The 17,940-nt window shown below is 43.0% G+C and overlaps 2 protein-coding genes across 4 annotated transcripts; both read left to right on the top strand.

Annotated features, from left to right (window-relative positions):
- The first annotated feature begins 965 nt into the window (after positions 1–965).
- gpr17 (G protein-coupled receptor 17) lies at positions 966–5,665 on the top strand. Of its 3 annotated transcripts, none has more exons than XM_034531112.1 (2): positions 966–1,078; positions 3,124–5,665. In XM_034531112.1, exon 2 carries the CDS (start codon positions 3,132–3,134, stop codon positions 4,149–4,151), a length of 1,020 nt encoding a protein of 339 aa, XP_034387003.1. In that variant the 5' UTR covers positions 966–1,078; positions 3,124–3,131; the 3' UTR covers positions 4,152–5,665. The 3 variants fall into 3 exon arrangements, with proteins under 3 accessions (XP_034387003.1, XP_034387004.1, XP_034387002.1); XM_034531113.1 differs by lacking the exon at positions 966–1,078 and adding an exon at positions 2,352–2,390 and having other exon boundaries at positions 3,124–5,601; XM_034531111.1 differs by lacking the exon at positions 966–1,078 and adding an exon at positions 2,876–2,997 and having other exon boundaries at positions 3,124–5,601.
- Positions 5,666–6,377: 712 nt separating this feature from the next.
- Positions 6,378–17,322, top strand: inpp5d (inositol polyphosphate-5-phosphatase D). Its single transcript, XM_034530177.1, has 27 exons — positions 6,378–6,722; positions 7,191–7,254; positions 8,547–8,682; positions 8,780–8,924; positions 9,259–9,399; positions 9,487–9,577; positions 9,663–9,740; positions 9,829–9,906; positions 10,013–10,136; positions 10,516–10,622; positions 10,862–10,964; positions 11,055–11,251; positions 11,330–11,447; positions 11,547–11,643; positions 12,633–12,771; positions 12,971–13,079; positions 13,242–13,330; positions 13,708–13,789; positions 14,734–14,823; positions 14,906–15,016; positions 15,110–15,189; positions 15,275–15,362; positions 15,446–15,592; positions 15,679–15,742; positions 15,833–16,030; positions 16,121–16,555; positions 16,650–17,322. The coding sequence occupies exons 1-27, from the start codon at positions 6,583–6,585 to the stop codon at positions 16,657–16,659; spliced, it is 3,261 nt and encodes a 1,086-aa protein (XP_034386068.1). The 5' UTR covers positions 6,378–6,582; the 3' UTR covers positions 16,660–17,322.
- The last annotated feature ends 618 nt before the right edge of the window (positions 17,323–17,940 follow it).

Raw genomic sequence — 17,940 nt, 5'->3', positions numbered from 1 at the left:
GCCTTGTGAAGAGCATCTTGTTTTCCACGAGCAGCCGGGAGCCGCTCCCCCGCTGCAGCAAGAAGAACCAGTTCTGATAGCAAGACAATGCTTTGGCTTCGGGGTGAGGAGACGCGCAGCAGACAGCAGAGAAGCCGAAAACAAAAGCCGGGGGGCCGTCCCAATTAGCAGTTGGCAGTAGATTAGCAGGGGGGTGATGTCAAGATAGAGCCTGCATTCAAGTCTACAGAATTCTATTTGCATATCGATGATACAGAGAAGAGAAAAGGCCGATGTGTGTGACACACAGCTGTGATCTCCTTGTATGAAAGAAATATTATCCCTCCTCAGCCAGCGGGTACTCTCTCCACATCTGTTCGATGGCTATGTGACTGATTATTTTGGGCATTCCAATTCAGGATGCCCCCAGGAGGCAAGAGACCAACAAGGGCCTCTGTTTCCTTCAAGCGTGGCCCCCCCTTCCCCCAATCCTCCCCGCTCTTGTTTTTCACTCGCTCTCCCATAGGGAATGGGGCCCTCTGTAGAGCTAAACACACCAGCCACAAAAGATCATCTCTGAGACTTTAGTCATAAACCTCTAAATGAACAACACAGTCCATCTTCTATCTATCAGTGGGGGGGTGGGAGTTCACGGCTAAAGGCACTCGGCGCACCACTCGGCCTCGTTTCCATGGAGTCATACCCGGCGTCTCGTTGTGACTGAGGCATGCCATTCTTCTCCCCGCTGCTAAAATTTGCCGCTTATTCTGACTCAGGCTATTGTGGAGCGCACAAGTGGCTCTCTGAGGAGAAGGGGATGAGAAAGAAAGGGTGGGGTCAAGGTTCAAACGAGCGGCTCCCATTGGGACTCCCTTGCTGTTATCAAATTTTGTCGAGACACAAAAAGAGCTACAGTCTCATTCCTAAGAACATCTTGAGGGAGAGTGAAGGAGGTTATAGGACAGCGTTCTTTGTGTCAGAGCTTCAGTTCTCCCTGAGTTCGCCGGACCGACAGTCTTTCACTCTGCTGCTGCGCTGATTGTTCCTCCAAGCAGCTTTTCTTCAAGACGTCCATTCACTGTAAAGCTCTAAAACTGAGGTACGTCTTTGTTATTTTTACCTCCGATTCTGATGAAGCGCTAGAGATGTTTTTTTAAACTTTATTAGAAGTCTGGCTCTAATGTTTTCACAGTGCACACTGTATTTAAGAAGCACAAATTGTTGCTGTAAAACAATATATCCTGTAGCTAAAAACTTCACATTTGTTTCTAAGGGGTTTATTCTATTTAGGTGTCACTTTTGTCACGTAAATCCCAAAACGGCTCAGCATTGATAAACACTTTCTGAAGCTTGCAGTGATGACAATCTACTTTTCAAGACCCTTCCAGTCGGTCAATTTCAAGTGTACCCCGCATTTAATCCAATTACCACATTTCACATTGACTTTATTCTACTTTGGGTTTAACTGTGACAAGTTTTAACAAAAGGAGATTGTACACATTAAAGCTGTCACCGTTTTGTCGCAGCAAATTGTTGCCGACTAATCCCTGGAGAGGACCAGTGCCAGGATGCTCGCTCTCCTCTCCGCCAACACGCTCGCACAGATCTGCTTACCCAGATCATTGTGATGAAGGCATATTTCAGGATTTGCCTCTCTTGAGGATTATCCCTCTGGGATCCGTATTTACCAGAGCTTTCCCATTGAGCGGTGCAGCTCCTGGTTTGTTATCCCTGCTGGGACTGCAACCCGTTTTTTCTTTGGGGCTCCTGAATGAGCCTTGGCTGAGAAATGCCCTCTGTTGTGGGTCTCACAGCTCAAGTCTGTGCAGGAGCGTAGCGCACACACAGGAAAAACTGCTACATCTGACTGGTTCCTAATGGGCCAAAAGTCCCATCAGTGAGCTGGTGAAACGGGGATTTAGACCAGTTGGATGGAAGGAGAGACGATCCCTTTCCCTTTTTTGTTTAGGAGCCCTGTAATGGTGCAGCATTACTTAAACACATCTCACTGTTTGGAGAGCTATTTGCTTTGTGTATTTGGGGAACCTCCCTTCAGCTAGAAACATCTGTGGGATGACAAGTTCATCCTCTGCTGCACATGTTTTGATGCTGTTCTTGGATCCTCCACAAATTTCAAAGTGAAAGTTCGAGAGAAGCCTTCTCTGCGATTAATTATTGCTGTTCACGCCCATGTTCATGTTTGTGTAGATGTGGGGTTAAAGAAGAGTAGGAGGCGATGAAAACAAAATAAAGAGGAGTGGACAGCTGGAACTCGGAGGAGTGGGTGGTGATTTTCAAAGGTGTGTCTAAATAACAACGATGAGGAACGGTAAAAGTTATATTGGTCAGTATACACTTAAATGTAGGCTACACTAACCAGAAATTACTTTTTTTTTTTAAACCAATATTATGTAAGTAGCTTTTAGAAATTGTTTGATATTTTGTAAAATACTAATTGAAAACTTAGTGAGCTTAGCACAGAGATTATAAACAGGGGAAAGCAGCTAGTCTGGCTATGTACACAAATAAAAACACTACCTAGCTACTGGCACTAAACATAGGCAATATAACGTGTTATCTGGTTTGCTAGTTTTCAGTTCAATCTAGATGAAAGCATCACTGCTGACAACTCAGACTCTGACGCAAAATACGGTGTACAAAGACAATCTGATGACATCAACTTCCTGAACCTAATAGTGTGTGGAGGAAGTCTCTTGCAGGGGGCAGAATGAAGTAATTATCCTCTCCGAGAGCATGTGCACATTAGCCGGAGACACTGACATCTATTGTTACCTTGCGATACTGGCACTGTGACAAGTACTCTCCCTGCCTATTGTGTGTGTGTGTGTGTGTGTGTGTGTGAGGGGGGGGGAGCGTAGACAGGGGTTGGGTTTCCTGTCACTGGGGCAGTTTGCTGCCTGAATACTAACAATGAACAATTTTAGAAATCAAAAGCACGTGTTTAGAAGAATCATGACTCGAATGGTCCGAGATCCGACCCAATCCACAACTGTTTTGGTTGGAGCTATACCACAAATATACATTAGTTGCTTTATTAATAATCCCAAAGAGAAGAAATGTTTCCAGTAATTATTCCTGAAATTGCATTTAGGATTAATTTAACATATTGTTTTGTCTCCTCAGTCACCAAAATGGAGTCTGCTACAATTGAGCTTCCCTCCCTGCTGTCCAACCAGTCATCAGAGAGCTGTGCGGCAGTGGATACAACAGTTGAGAACACGCTGTTTGGATGCTTCTACATCCTGGTTTTCTTCCTGGCACTAAATGGCAACAGCCTGGCTCTCTGGATCTTCTCTCACCAGCGTGGCGCTTCCTCCCCAGCCAACGTCTTCTTGATTCACCTGGCTGTGGCAGACTTGTCCTACGTGATCATCCTCCCGCTGAGGGCCACCTACCACCTCACTGGGGGCCACTGGCCGTTCGGCGAGGTGCCCTGCAGGCTGGCGGGCTTCTTGTTTTATGTCAACATGTACGCCAGCGTCTACTTCCTGGCCTGTGTGGCGGGCGATCGCTACCTGGCCGTGGTGCATGCTGTGAGGTCACTGAAGGTGCGCCGCGCCCGCTACGCCCACATCATCAGCTTCTCGCTGTGGGCCCTGGTTACCGTCTCTATGGCGCCGCTGTTAATCACACGCCAGACTGCGGAGGTGGACGGCATGACGGTGTGCTCGCAGCTGTACAGAGAGAAGGCCTCACGCAATGCACTCATCTCCCTGGCTGTGGCCTTCACCCCGCCGTTCCTCGCCACCCTGTCCTGTTACCTGCTCATCATCCACAGCCTGCACCGGGGCTCCAGGTTAGAGCCGGCCCTCAAGCTGAGAGCCCTGCGCACCATCGGTCTGGTCATGCTCATCTATGTGGTCTGCTTCCTGCCTTATCATGTGAGCAGGGCCACTTTCATCCTGGGCTACAACCACCCCGGCATCTCGTGCCAGACACGCCGAGGCCTGAGCTTGGCCAACCGCCTCACCTCCTCCCTCACCTGCCTGAACGGTGCCATGGACCCGCTGATCTACCTGTTCGGCGCAGAGAAGTTCCGCGGCACTCTGAAGCGTTTGTTTTGCAAAGATCCAGCAGGCTTGTCTGGAGCTACCAGCGGAGAGTTGAAGGGAACCCACGAGAGCTCTGTGAGCGCCAAGTCTGAGTTCTAAAGAAGGGAGGTTTGAACTCGATGGAGATGCATTTCCAACACAAACCAAAATTGGTTTGTTAATTGACTGTTAATGTGGTTAAAGTGCCGCTGTAGCCCTCTGAACTTGAATTAAAGGCCCAGTTCCAGTGTCCACCCTACGCCTCATTCACCCTCACAGACTTTAATTGTGTTAGGACTCCAGACGCCATATTAGGACTGGGACAGCACTTTACCTGGACATGGATATTCCTGTGTCCAGTAAAGTGTGAGACACATATTTCATATGTAATGTAATAAATTGAAGATCATTTTGTTTGCCCCCTGTTTAAAATCAAAATGGTTATTTTTCCCAAAATCAAAATGTTTAAATTTACTTTCACGCCATCATGAGACGAAAGTCTGCCGACTTCCAGAAAGTGGGCATAAAGCCAACCAGAGAACCTGCCCAACATTAGCCTTCGCAATCGAAGCCATCAATGTCTGTGAGACTAGAGGCTCCAGGTGCCTGTGACCTCAACAAAGATGAAATTGTTGTGTCTATCGCTTTTTGTGTCAAACACCAAATTATTAATGTACATAGTCAACTTCTAATGTATATTTCCTGTTACTGTTTCCTATGCCAAATGTGATGAATACTGGTTAGCCTTGAATAATAATAATAATAATAATTGTTATCCAGGGTATTGTTAGCCATGCTAGCGTTGTGTGGCTCTGGGGATGGCAATGTCGGTCAACTGGTCCATCACTTTGTACAGGCTGAAATATCTCAACAACTATTGCATGGGTTGCTGTGAAATTACAGATATCCATGAAGGTCAATTTGCACATTTTCGCATGCTAACACGCTAAAGTAAGATGGTGTGGTAACTGCTACCTGCTCAAAAAATAGGCACGATACATTGTTTTAAGCCACACTAGCACCAGAGCTCTTAAAATTGGTCCAAATCAACGTGACAGGGTTTGTGTAAAAATACTTGGTGATTGGATTATATCTGCAAAGCTAATGACATTCCCATTAGCCTCGACTGCTTTGCTTTTAGTGCTAATTAGCCAATGTTAGCATGCCAACACAACTAGCGCTAGGATGGGGACGTGGTAGACATGCCAAAAATCAGCATGTTTGCAATGACGTTGTGAGCATGTTAGCATGGTGATGCTAAAAGCGCCATTGTGCCGAAGAAAGCCTCACAGAGCTGCTAGCATGGCTGTAGACTGTCTTGTTATAATATAATGTGTCTTTTAAACCCACTTACCTATCTTTGACATTTCAAATTTCAATTGTACATATATTCTTCATTCACTCTCCTATGCTATGCGTGTATTGTTTTGTCCACATTTTTATGATATTGCACTATTGCATGACAAACTATTAATCCTCTACATTTTTTTTACCATGAGTCAGTTTGGCTTGACGCCATCTGCAGAAGAAGTGATGTTTGTGACAGACATGATTCGCACTGTAAGATGTGAGTGATAAATGTACACCAAGATGTAAATGATAAGTGAGTAAACGTCTGATTTCCACATCCTCTAAACTGATGTGTCTTGTCTCCACTGTTGTCGCATACCTCAGACTTTGACCTGCTCTTTGTGAAAGTGGGAGACCTATTTCGAGTGCAGGACAGAAACCTCAGAGACTGCAGTGACTTGTCACTGTGAACTTCTCTTTTTGTATCATGTGACCCGTGTTGTGGTTTGCGTGCAGCTCATTTTCCTCCTCTTATTTCTGCAAGACTTCCTGTCCATCACATGAACAGGGCAAGCCATTTAAAACTTGTATTTTTTTGGGAATAAACCCTGGCTCTCCTCATTCGTATTGACTGATAAGGAATCAGACTCAGGTGGAGTCTTCTGGGGTGGATATGGATGCTTGTTTGGTTCTCGGCCAAAGGTGATTTGGAAATGTAGAAATGTATCTGGGAACCAAATTAGGCTTTGAATGTATTCAAAAGCACATTCATCAGAAGGTCCGTTGACTATAACGAGTAAGAATAATACTTTTTGTTGTTGCTACTTCCCCTTTTCATTTCTTTCAACTTCACAAATGGCTTCACTTTCTTTCTGCGCAGTTCACATTGACAAGCAGGTGCACAGGGACTAAAGAAGAAATACCGGTTAATCATTAAAGTAGTGTGATAGATATCTACTCGGCAAGCAAAAGTCTGAATTACCATTTACAGCTCTGCAGATCTGTCATGTAATGGCAGAGCGGAGGCACCAGGGCCCTCCTCTCCTAACTTCTCAAATGAGGAAGTTCAAAAGGCGAGCTAGTAGCAGCTTCCTTTTGCAGCTTTCGGAGGCAGGGGATGAACAAATGAAAGAAAGGTCTTCAAAGTAAGCACCATGACAAGTTGACAATCGCCAGAGAGAATAACTGAATCTACTTTGGTTCGCTGGAATATAGTTTGAGAGCAGAATTCTTGAGCTCAGGCTCTTGGGTGAGGAACAGGATGTCGAGTTATCAGCCTTGGTGCCATGGTACTATAACTCGATCCAAAGCTGAGGATCTACTTTCCAAAGCAGCACGAGATGGAAGCTTCCTTATCCGGGCCAGTGAGTCCATACAGAGAGCGTATGCCCTCTGTGTTCTGTAAGTTTGCATTACTTGTTTCTAACTATTCCAGTCTATTGTGATCCAGTTTCCTAAAATGGACAATGATTCTTGTTCCTTGTTCAAAAAACATTCATAACATTAGATCCTAACTAATGGAAGAAAAACATGACATGGCTGTTATACCGAATGTTTTTAGCAACAGGGGAAAGAAAGAAGTCAAAATCATCTTTTGAACATTTTTGATATAACATGAGAAAACGTTAAATGCATAATATCACTGTGCACTGCAATGCAAGACTAGTTCCTCTTTATTTGGATCCTGGGCTACCACACAGCAACCCGTTGCTACCTCCAATTCATATCATTTTTCAAGAGGGAGCCTCCATCTAAAATGCCATCCGAACTGTTTGCATGCGGAACACATTGAAAACGCCAGCCAGCATGTTTCTTTACCAACACATGCACTATTTCAGTTGACATCCATTTGCATTATTTTGACTACAGATACCAGAATTGTGTGTACACATACAGAATCCTGCCAAATGAGGATAAGAAGCTCTCTGTCCAGGTGGGTTGACAGTTTGACACAAGCCAGAATTATTTTGTTCCAAAGACAGATTCATTATTATGATTGTAGACTTGTTGGTATTTAGTATTTACCTAATAAACATAACGGGCTTCTGATATCCAATTTAAATGCTGGGGCGCAGCTATGTTGAAATCTGTACCTACTTAGATGTAATAATTTAAAACATGCTGTTGCTCTGAAAGCTAATTGAACAAATGTATGTATATATAATAGACAGAACGATAATGGCTATGGGAGTCACTTTTTATCACATTTACCTGGGTCTGGTACTTACTGGTTTGATACCAAGTAGGCTAAGTAAATGAATGTCATTCCCATCAACCATCAGCTCTAGGCCTACTTTGTTTTATATTTAGTGCAAATGTTAGCATGCTAATACACTCAATTAAAATGATAAATTGTATACTTTCATAGCATCAGCATGTAAATGTTGCTGTTGTGAGCACGCTGACATTTAGCTCAAAGCACCAGCTGTCAGAAGTACATCCCCGGAGTGGCTAGCATGGCTTTAACATGGCTGACAAAGCTACGACTGACAGTTCATGTGCAAAACTTCCTATATGAGGTTACAATAGCAAGTCTTTCATGCCTTACTGGAAAATGCCCACTTTAATGATTAGTGACAGGTGAAGAGGCATGAAGAAGACCTTTGGCTGAGGCAGGAACTAATGAAAAGTTGTAAAATAAAAATATGGATGATAATTACATTCACCTGTAGGAGGTGAAAGTAGTTGGTGCTTGTGGGTTAATTTAGGCAAATTTATTTGAGTATCATCGGCGTAGCATTAAAGCAAGAGAAAATGGAATCATATGGCAACAGACAATTACCATGAAAAAGGACCTACTTTTTTTGATGTGGAATATCAGCTACTCTTCCTGTTGTCCACGCAAAGCATATAAACATGACGGCATATAAGAACAAACCAACCAAAAATGGTGCTTGTGGTGCTAGTATGGAGTACCAGCATGCTAACCAATTATCAGTAGGCTAATGTCAAAAACAGTTAAATCTTTTGAAAAAGCACTATACTGCTGTATAGATTTAACTGTTTAACTGTGAACATGATGAATGCAGCTCTAGGTATGTTCCTAGAGGAAACCACAAACGGTGCAAGTAGAAATATCTGACCTCACATGGGAAGTAGAACCGAAAGATTATGTCACCTGGTTTATCAACAAAACCAAAGATACATTATTTTTTCGAAAAAACAACATTTCAGGTCCGCTGAGGTTTGAGGACAATTATGTGTCTGCTGTGATCTGCTCTTCAGGCATCTGAAGGAGTTCCTATCAGGTTCTTCTCTATGCTGCCTGAGCTGGTGGAGGCATATTACAGTCCCAACATGGGTCTGATCACACATCTGCAGTACCCTGTCCAGAGGGAGGAGGAGGTAGACGAGGAGCCAGGTCAAACAACTTTATTTCATCTGAACAGTGGCTATAATGTAATGTGCCTGATTTTGAATACTTAAACAACCCCATACTCTACCTTTCTGTCCTGCAGAATCCAATAATCTTCCTCCGCAGCTCCCACCCAGGAACTTCTTTACCAACGATGTGAAAGACAGTGACCCCAAGTCTTCTGAGCAGGCCTGCAAGTCCTTATCAGACACCTACCTGATGAGACTGCAGCATATGGACTTGTCCATGTATGGTCACATTTGCACTTATTTCTGTACTATTTTCTGCTAATACATCGGCAGTGTACAGTGTGTACACTGTGTTGAGTCCCACGGTTATGGGCAGTGATTTGACACTGTGTTGTGATTGAACTGGTGTGTAAATGGGGTACTGCAGGGAGGACCTATCTTTGTAGGCAACCCCAGAAATTAGCATTGACCAACAACCCATCAAAAAAGATATTTACTCCGAGACAAAGGAACTGGAAGTGCAAAAATTCAGAGTAATTTCCAGATTTTAGGACTCATTCCTACAGCTCTCCATAATACAATATCAGCGTTAAAAGTGTTGCCATGTTTCCAGAATACCAGAGGAGCATCATATGGCTATCCAAGAATACTTCAGGAACTCAATCTGCTTGGACGCTGAACAAGTACAGTATGGTTACCCTAACCTCCCCGGGCTAAAGAAGTTAACAATGACAATCTGCAAGAATCTTAACAGGTATACTTAGCAGTCAAAAGAGTATATTATATAGATTACAATGTATAGGGCCAATTGAACCATGCTCTGGCCTTTTTTGTGAGACAGCGAAATCTCCCGCATCCTGCCTATTCTGGAGGTCTTCCATCGAGCGTTGGACCAGCAGCTCTCCCCAGGGATTGGACAGTCTCCGAAACAAGTGGGTGGCTCCCTTGATCCTTTGCAGCATTATCAACTAACACAACAAAGCCCTAATCATAATGTCTTATTTGCTTGAAATTCAGAATTCAATCGATTCAGGTCAATCTGTATCCTTTAGGCTTGAGCAACTGACACAACTGCTCTACTCTATAGAAGATAAGGTAAGGTGGCTCATTTTACTGTCTGACAATATTGGTTATTCTTGGTCAGTTACAGATGACAAAGCGCTTCTCTGTTTCTTTTTTTCAGGCTAAAATGTCTACGTTTGAATCTGTTGGAAATGAAGGAGGTCACAGGAAATCTCTCATACCACTCGTCACATTTGAGGTAATCCTTGAAATGAGTTACTATATAACAATGCAGTAAAATTACATTTATGTAAAATGTCTGGAGGTTTGGGATTTATTTCAACCGTTTCCTCTTTCACTTGCAGGTCAAGCAAGAATCTCTGGCTATTCCCACAAAGATGTTCCTTAAAGTGGATGTTGAAAGTGGGAAGCTCTTTCTCAAGAAGTCGAAAGATGGGCCTGAGGACAAATTCTTTGTGCACAACAAAAGTAAGAAATCACACCGCTCTCTAACCTCATTCCTTTGTATTTTTAGCCATGCAAGCAATGTGGACAGTCGAGCGCTTCGGTCCACACTGAAATAATGAATGGATGGATTGCCATGGCATTTGGTTCATGGTCAATCGGGCTCCCCAGAGGATGATTCTTCTAACTTTGATGATCCCCTGCCTTTTCTTTTAGCACTTTTTTCGTGAAATGTGGTGTTTAGTGCTAATTTGCAACGGTGTGCCTGCTAACATGCTAAACCAAGACGGTAAACATTATCCCTGCTAAACGTCAGCATGTTCATTGTCTTTGAGAGCCTGTTAGCACGCTGCAGTGGCTCAACGCGGCACATTTTAATAAGAGTACTGTGGTCATTGTTCAGTCCTGCAGTTGGTGAAATCCCAGCGAATGCACGCCAAACTTGTCATCGTGGCGGAGACAGAGAAGGAGAAGGTTTTGCGCAAAGAGTTTACGTTTGAGGACGCAAAGGTAACATCTTATCATTTATTAATCTTAATCAAGTATTTATCTCTAATATTAATTATTGATTGATCAGATTTGGTTAACACTGGTCCATACCGGTGTTAACCAAATCTGATCAATCAATAATTAATGTTAGAGATATGAATGAAATCCAAAATTCAGCACATGAAATTCTTGAAGAATAATGTTTTAATACGGTCATTATCAGTAATGATGTGTTTTCTTTTTTTAATTTGTCCCACTAGAAAAGGGAGGGCTTTTGCCAACTTCTTCAACAAATGAAGAACAAACACTCCGAGAAGCCTGAACCAGACATGATCACAGTGTTTGTTGGCACATGGAATATGGGTAACGATGTTAACATCTTCAATATTTCACTCAATTTACATTCATGTCTTACAATGTAACCGCAAAGTAAAATACTCCACACACCCACAGGAAATGCCAGTCCTCCCCACAGCACCGACTCCTGGTTTCAGTGTAAAGGCCAAGGGAAGACACGAGACGACACGGCAGACCAGATCCCACATGATTTTTATGTCATTGGGACTCAGGAGGATCCTTTGGGCGAGAGGGAGTGGGCGGACACAGTGAAAGGAGTCCTGAGGAAAATCACAAACATCAGCTTTAAACAAGTGAGTGACAAAGAAGCAAAGCTACAACTGATTGCTGGTGCGGAGCACTGATGCATCAAGTCGTCTTCTGACATCTAGGTGGCGATCCACACCCTGTGGAACATTCGGATCGTGGTCCTGGCAAAGCCTCAGCACGAAAACAGGATCTCCCACGTGTTTTCGGACAGTGTGAAGACGGGGATCGCCAATACTCTGGGTAAGCTTGCCCACTTCTCTACAAGCCATTCGATGACCTGTCATGAAGGTTCATTGAGCCCAAAACCCCTCAGCACTCACTGGGATGTTTGTTTTGTAGGAAACAAAGGAGCAGTGGGAGTGTCCTTCATGTTCAACGGCACGTCGTTTGGCTTTGTCAACAGTCACCTGACCTCCGGAAGTGAGAAGAAGCTCAGGTGAGCAACAGATTACCCATTTAGCCACTTTAATATATTCTCTTCTCTTGTCCTTTATGACGACAAGAGCCGTGGACTTGAAGATTAATATAATGTTACAAAGATAGATGATAGTGCATTATAGTGATGATAGTGGTGTCTCTTCCATCCCCTGGTCTATTTATTTACTACCCGGGACTCTTTCATCCCTTGGACTATTTTCCACCGGTCACTCCTCTACACATACCAGCACACTTAAATAATACACGTGTCACTTTTACTAAAACTGTAACATTACATACACTTTACAATTGCACTTCATCATACACTGTACATTTTATTCTTTGTCTCGTCTGCACTTTGTTGATTGTTTATTTGTTGTCTACTGTTGTTGCTTGTTGTTGTTTGTTGTGTCTAACGTCCTATGTTGCACCACCCACCACGCTAAGTTCCTTGTAGGTGTAAACCTACTTGGCTAATAAAAAAGTTTCTGATTTCTGATTTCTGATAGCGCCATGTGTCTATGAAATTTGAAGTAGCGCTAGCTAGCGAACTTTGTTTCCAATAGCTGGTTTTGTTAGCGTTAGCTTGCCGGCTAACGAGAGCTTATACAGTGATGCTAGTGTTACAGACATTTTACTAGATTTGGTTTTGTTGGACCCCTGCTTCCACTGCATGTTTTTATCGGGGAATCATTTAATCTTCATTTCAATTAACAATGTTAATGGTCGTCAAAAAATACTAAATTATAAGGATCAGTAGATAAGACGAAATAAGGCATTGTGGGTTTCTTCTTGGAAACACAAATGGGATTTTTTTACATTATGTAAGTACATTAATAATACAGTAGTCTACATATACTTTTGCCTTTATGTTCGACTGTATGGGAATTACAAACAATTTGTTTTATTTGTTTTTTAAATTATTATTTCTATTTATCGAGCACATTTTTGTGACTTTATTGTGTCATACCTTTAATGTCCATGCAATAACGCCGGTTGTATTTGCAGGCGCAATCAAAACTACACCAACATCCTGCGATTCCTGAATCTGGGAGACAAGAAGCTCAATCCATTTGACATCACACATCGGTTCACGCACCTCTTCTGGCTTGGTGACTTGAACTACCGGGTTGAGTTCCCATCTACAGTAAGTCTGTTAATGTAATGTGATAGCATACTCCATGTACTTGAGCTTCCATTGTTATGCAGAGTCACACATATATGACCTGTGTCTTCTTTTTACTTCTTTTTTTTTGTGGTGCATAAAAGAGTCGGTTGTCAGGTGTCTGAGCTCTCAGCTGCTAACACTTCAAGGTTCAACTACTTTGCATTGTTTCCCTTCACAGGAAGCTGAGTACATTGTGACAAAGATCAAACAGCAGCAGTACCAGGAACTCCTCAGTAAAGACCAGCTCAACATGGAGAGGAATGATGGAAAGGTCTTCTTGCATTTCGGTGAGCCTCGGGCGCACGGAGAATATTGATCAAAACAGACATGCAGCAAAGTGTGTGTAACTTAGCGTATGTTGTATGGGATCAGCTCTCCATTCACTCATTGTCAGAATACATTTAAAATACAAGCACGTATTTTTAACTATGATTTTATTTGGATTTCAGATGAAGAGGAAATCACGTTTGCACCCACGTATCGCTTTGAAAGAGACACGCGAGATAAGTATGCCTACACAAAGGCCAAAGCCACGGGGGTAAGCTTATGTTTGGTCAGATGTCTTTTCTCTGTATGGCTCCTGTCATGCCCCATAGTGCAAAAACACTAAAAGCAACTACATTAAACACAACTCTCAGCTGACAGAACATGCTTTTTGTTTTATGTCACGTGAACATATATTGTGGCTCTTAGCAAATGTATGATACAACTCATCTACAAGCTCCAGGGTCAGTTTAACAAATGTCCCTTTTAGACTTATGGAACCGTGGGAATGTTGATGTCCTGAATTGATACATAGCAGCCCCATTGTTTGATCATGCTTCAACCTCCCAGCTGCATGTTAATGCTTAAACTGCTGCTGTAAAGCCTGACCATATTCAGTATTTATGTATGTTTAACGCTTGAACTCTACAGACCAAATACAATTTGCCCTCATGGTGCGATCGTGTCCTGTGGAAGTCTTACCCTCTGATTCATGTTGTCTGCCAAGCATATGGTGAGTCATTCAGAATTTTCGGGCACAATTTCTTTGCATGCATCCATGATTTCTTAATAATTTCTTACGATTTCCTCGTAAGGGTAAAGAACTCTATCGTTTGGTATGAATTAAACAGAAAGTAGAAGCCGTGCTCAGTACAACGTCCAACAAATGACTCCAAATTATTGTCTTTCCGTTGGTGTGCAGAAGGTGGGCTGAACATCAGCCAGGCCGATAGCTTATTGCAGACATATTGGGGCTCTGGCAGACATATTGGTCATGCATAAGTAGAGATCATGTTGACAGAAAGCACTGAAAATGTTATTTTCCAATTCTATAATGTCCCACTCAGCAAACATTGGTTCCAATTGTTAAAACGCTCAATAATTAATATTGGTACATCCAATATTGGTAAGACAATAAAAGAAGTATGACAATTGTCTACAGACAAGCTTGAAATTCAACAAATCTAATAATTAATTATTCAGAATAAGACATTTATGTTTGAATATAGCTGTTTTTGTTTAAAGGAAATTCATATTTCCCCCCATATTTAGTACCAAACTTTTTTCCAGAAAATAATCATTAATAATTAATAACGACATTATGAAGACATTATTTGGAAAATGTGGACCTGTAAAGTGTGACCATATTTACGTTTCTAAAGGGGCACTCCATAAATTTGACACGTGAATATCAGTTTACGTGTCATGAAAAAACATGTGAAAACATCTGTACGATGTTGTGCAGCTCTCTAAAGAGAACTTCCTAAAGGGATGTGGAGTTTGATGCCTTTAACAGACAGGGACGGTCTGACAAAAGAAAGGCCACACTCGACACTGAAGGTCAATTTATATCAGAGTCCACTGCACGTCTTGTTCAATGCCTCTTGTTAGAATGTGTCAGGCCAAATTGCTTGAAATGCCCCTTTTTGATATTTAAGAAGACTTTCCAAATTGCAGGGTGCACCAATGACATCATGACAAGTGACCACTCACCATTATTTGCCTCATTTGAAGTCGGAGTAGCCTCACAGTTTGTCTCCAAGCAAGGTATGATCACCATCTTCCACCCTATGCAGATGACTTTATGTTATCTGCTCCAAAATAACCAGTCTCTTATTTAATTTTTTAGACCCAAACATTGCACCTCAAGGCGGGATACAGATCATGAACTGTGTGGCCACCTTGTTGACAAAATCGAAAACCAAGTTCTTTATCGAATACCATTCCAGCTGCTTGGAGAGTATGTTTCGTCTCATATGACTGCGTCTCATTGGATTGTGGTTCTAAAACGGGCTGAGATGATCAAAACGAATGTCTCTCTAAATGCCCACAGAAACAGTCAAGACGTTAGATGGAGAGAACATGGAGCACTTGGACGGGTCAATCAAAGTTTGGTTTGGCAACCAAGTTGAGGTAAAATGAGGGAGGGAGCTTTCAGTGAGGACGATGACTTGTCCCAGTAAGTCACCATGGTGTGTTGTCTCTTCTGTCCCCTCAGCTCACCCCCATCATCTCTGACCCAGAGTACCTGTTGGACCAGCACATCCTCATTTGTGTGAAGTCGACGGACTGCGACGAGTCGTATGGTAATGAACTCACACACGGTGATGCAATGCAGGTGCGTTGAGCTGAGCGGTATTAACAGTCGGCTGCTGTCTTATCTCCAAAGGGGAGAGTTGTGTTGCGCTGCGAGCTGCCCAGTTCAACTACACAGAGTTTCAAATCACACTGACTCACCACGGAGAGAAGACGGGCACTTTGACAGGTGGCATCCAGTTACGCACCTCTGAGGGCACTCCCACCGAGAAGTTATACGGTGAGCCTTGAAACCAGCTCAGGACTCACCTATTAAACACTTTCTACTGCAGTTCTTGTGGCATCAATGTTTTACTCTGTTTTCAGATTTCATTAAAGTTGAAAAGGATGACACTGTTGCCTCAAAAGGCAAAGGCTGCGACGCAAACAAGTAAGGCTTTTCCCCCCGTGGTGGTTACCTCTCGAAATATCTCAAACATGACATCCGGGGTGAGTTATTTTTCTGTCTTCTGGTTGACAGGTTTTCAGTCACCCAAACTCATGATATTTCCAACCCCAGTTACATGGGAATGTCCTATAAAGGTGGGAAAGTGGTAGATAAAGGTTGGAGTTACAGCATGCCACCAAAACACCTTCCAATCGCCGGAGAAGGGAGTAAAGACGCCAAGAAGGGGGGTTACGACGTGGGCTGCGCACGCAGTTCGAACGGAAAACCCATGTGAGGGCCTTCTGGTGCAGAAACTCACTGTTCAATCAAAAAATAGCTGATATGATTCAGTTGAAAGTAAAACAGTTACTTTTGTCCTAGGGGTGAGGATGAAAAGGTGTCAGAGATGTTCGACAATCCGTTATACGGTGCGATGGGAAAATCACGGGGCAAAGACCAAGACCACCAGCAGAAGGACCTCCTCGCGCCTCCAGATCCCAACATTTCAACCTCCAGACCAGCAGACGGTGATCCTGATCGGCCCCCGCTGCCCACCCCACGAAACCGCTCCTTCACTTGCTCTGAGACCAAACCTCAGCCTCCGACCTCTATCCCCTCGCGCGCCTCAGCACACAAGAAACCAGTGGTGCCAACACGCTCGGAAGGTGGGATGGCGCCCAACCGGCCTCCTTTGCCTTCCAAGTCCCGGCTGGGCATGTCGGAGCCCCAGAAGCCCAGAGACTACAGAGAGAGCTCCGAACTCCCCAGCAAACACAGACCGCCAGCACGACCTGGCCAGCCGCAGCCTCAAAGACAGTAAGGAACGCTCTTTTACGCCAATGAGAATTAGTTGTAAAACTTTCCCGTATCAAATATAATACAGAGGATGGTGCTCTTTGTTTTTCTGCAGTGCATCCTGAAGTTCCAAAGATGGGACGTTCTGTGAAGTGAGACCAAGCTGATATAAGTGAGACCAAGCTCATAGTATCAACTATGAGTGACTAATGAAACAATAGCGCTACTTTTTGGGGGAATGTGCCAGTTCACTCGCTTGTTGAGAGTTCGATGAGAAGAGCGATACCACTTTGAAGTTTGATTGTGAAATGTGATGCCACCGCCGGTTAGCGTAGCTTAGCATACAGATGGGAAACAGGGGAGCATGGCTCTGAGTGCAACAGGGGAGGGGGGGGACATGTTCGACATTGTTTAGGAGGTTTTAGTCTTGATGCTAAGCTAAGCTAACTGTCTCCTGGCTGTTGTTTCATATTCTGTGTACTAACACAAGCCTAGCATTGATCTTCTCATCCAATTCTTCGCACAAATGCAAAACTGTGTTTTCCAAAATGTGAAACCTTTCTTTTGAAGTGATATAAACATTAGCGAAACATTTTCAGACTTAATTTTTGTTAAGCTCGCATTAAAAAGTAGGTTTGGAACTCCGACTTTTACACGTCATGTGGAGTTTTACACTATACAGTAGCTAACAAATGTGTACCGCACAGTATTATCCTCCACAGACATTTACATGTTTGCCATGAAGATGTACAACAAATGCTCAAATAAATACAAAAATAGCAGCTTGATTTTGTCATTTTGGATCTTTTTCACAACATTATCACAATGGCTGCAGCAGAGAGCAATTTAGTTGTGCAACGCTCACATTGTTTGCTTCCATCTGCTGTTGCCTAGAAGAACTGCATGGAGAGGGAGAATCCAAACGTGTTCAAATATTAAAATGTGTTTCATATAATGTTAATCAATCAGATGTGGGTAAATATGAGCTGCACTTTAGATTTACAGATTGCATAATATTATATCCATATTGTTGTTATCCTTAGTCCAATCATTACACCCCCAACCACTGAGGATGTTATGCTGGGGACACACATTTTAATCATCTAGTTCAGTGGTTTTCAATGTGGGAGTTGGGACAAGGGGTAAATAAAAAGATACATTTCAGGAACTGTGATACGAAAATGTTGCATTTGCTACATAAAAATGTCATTACCTTTATTTATTTGTTTACAGACATCCCACCAAGCGTTACTGTTTGTCTTTAGAATGACTGGACAATTCTACCTCTGAAGATCTATAACACATACGGAGTTACTTATTGGTGTGAGCTATAGGCACCATAGTAGACAATGCCTCATTTTAAAGGGGTCGCATGCCAAAAAGGTTGAAGCACAAGCATAGTAATC

Source organism: Cyclopterus lumpus, chromosome 4, assembly GCF_009769545.1.
Source record: "Cyclopterus lumpus isolate fCycLum1 chromosome 4, fCycLum1.pri, whole genome shotgun sequence".
NCBI lineage: Eukaryota > Metazoa > Chordata > Actinopteri > Perciformes > Cyclopteridae > Cyclopterus > Cyclopterus lumpus.
Note: the sequence above shows the minus strand (reverse complement) of the source record. Positions and strands in the feature narration are given on the sequence as shown.

What these genes read in the sequence shown, in the direction of transcription:
- gpr17 (XM_034531112.1), top strand. Translation starts at nt 3,132, where the DNA reads ATGGAGTCTGCTACAATTGAGCTTCCCTCCCTGCTGTCCAACCAGTCA.
- inpp5d (XM_034530177.1), top strand. Translation starts at nt 6,583, where the DNA reads ATGTCGAGTTATCAGCCTTGGTGCCATGGTACTATAACTCGATCCAAA. An exon ending in CAGCATATGGACTTGTCCAT is followed by an intron (nt 8,925 to 9,258) that starts GTATGGTCACAT and finishes CCATGTTTCCAG; the next exon opens with AATACCAGAGGAGCATCATA. An exon ending in CAAAGGCCAAAGCCACGGGG is followed by an intron (nt 13,331 to 13,707) that starts GTAAGCTTATGT and finishes TGAACTCTACAG; the next exon opens with ACCAAATACAATTTGCCCTC.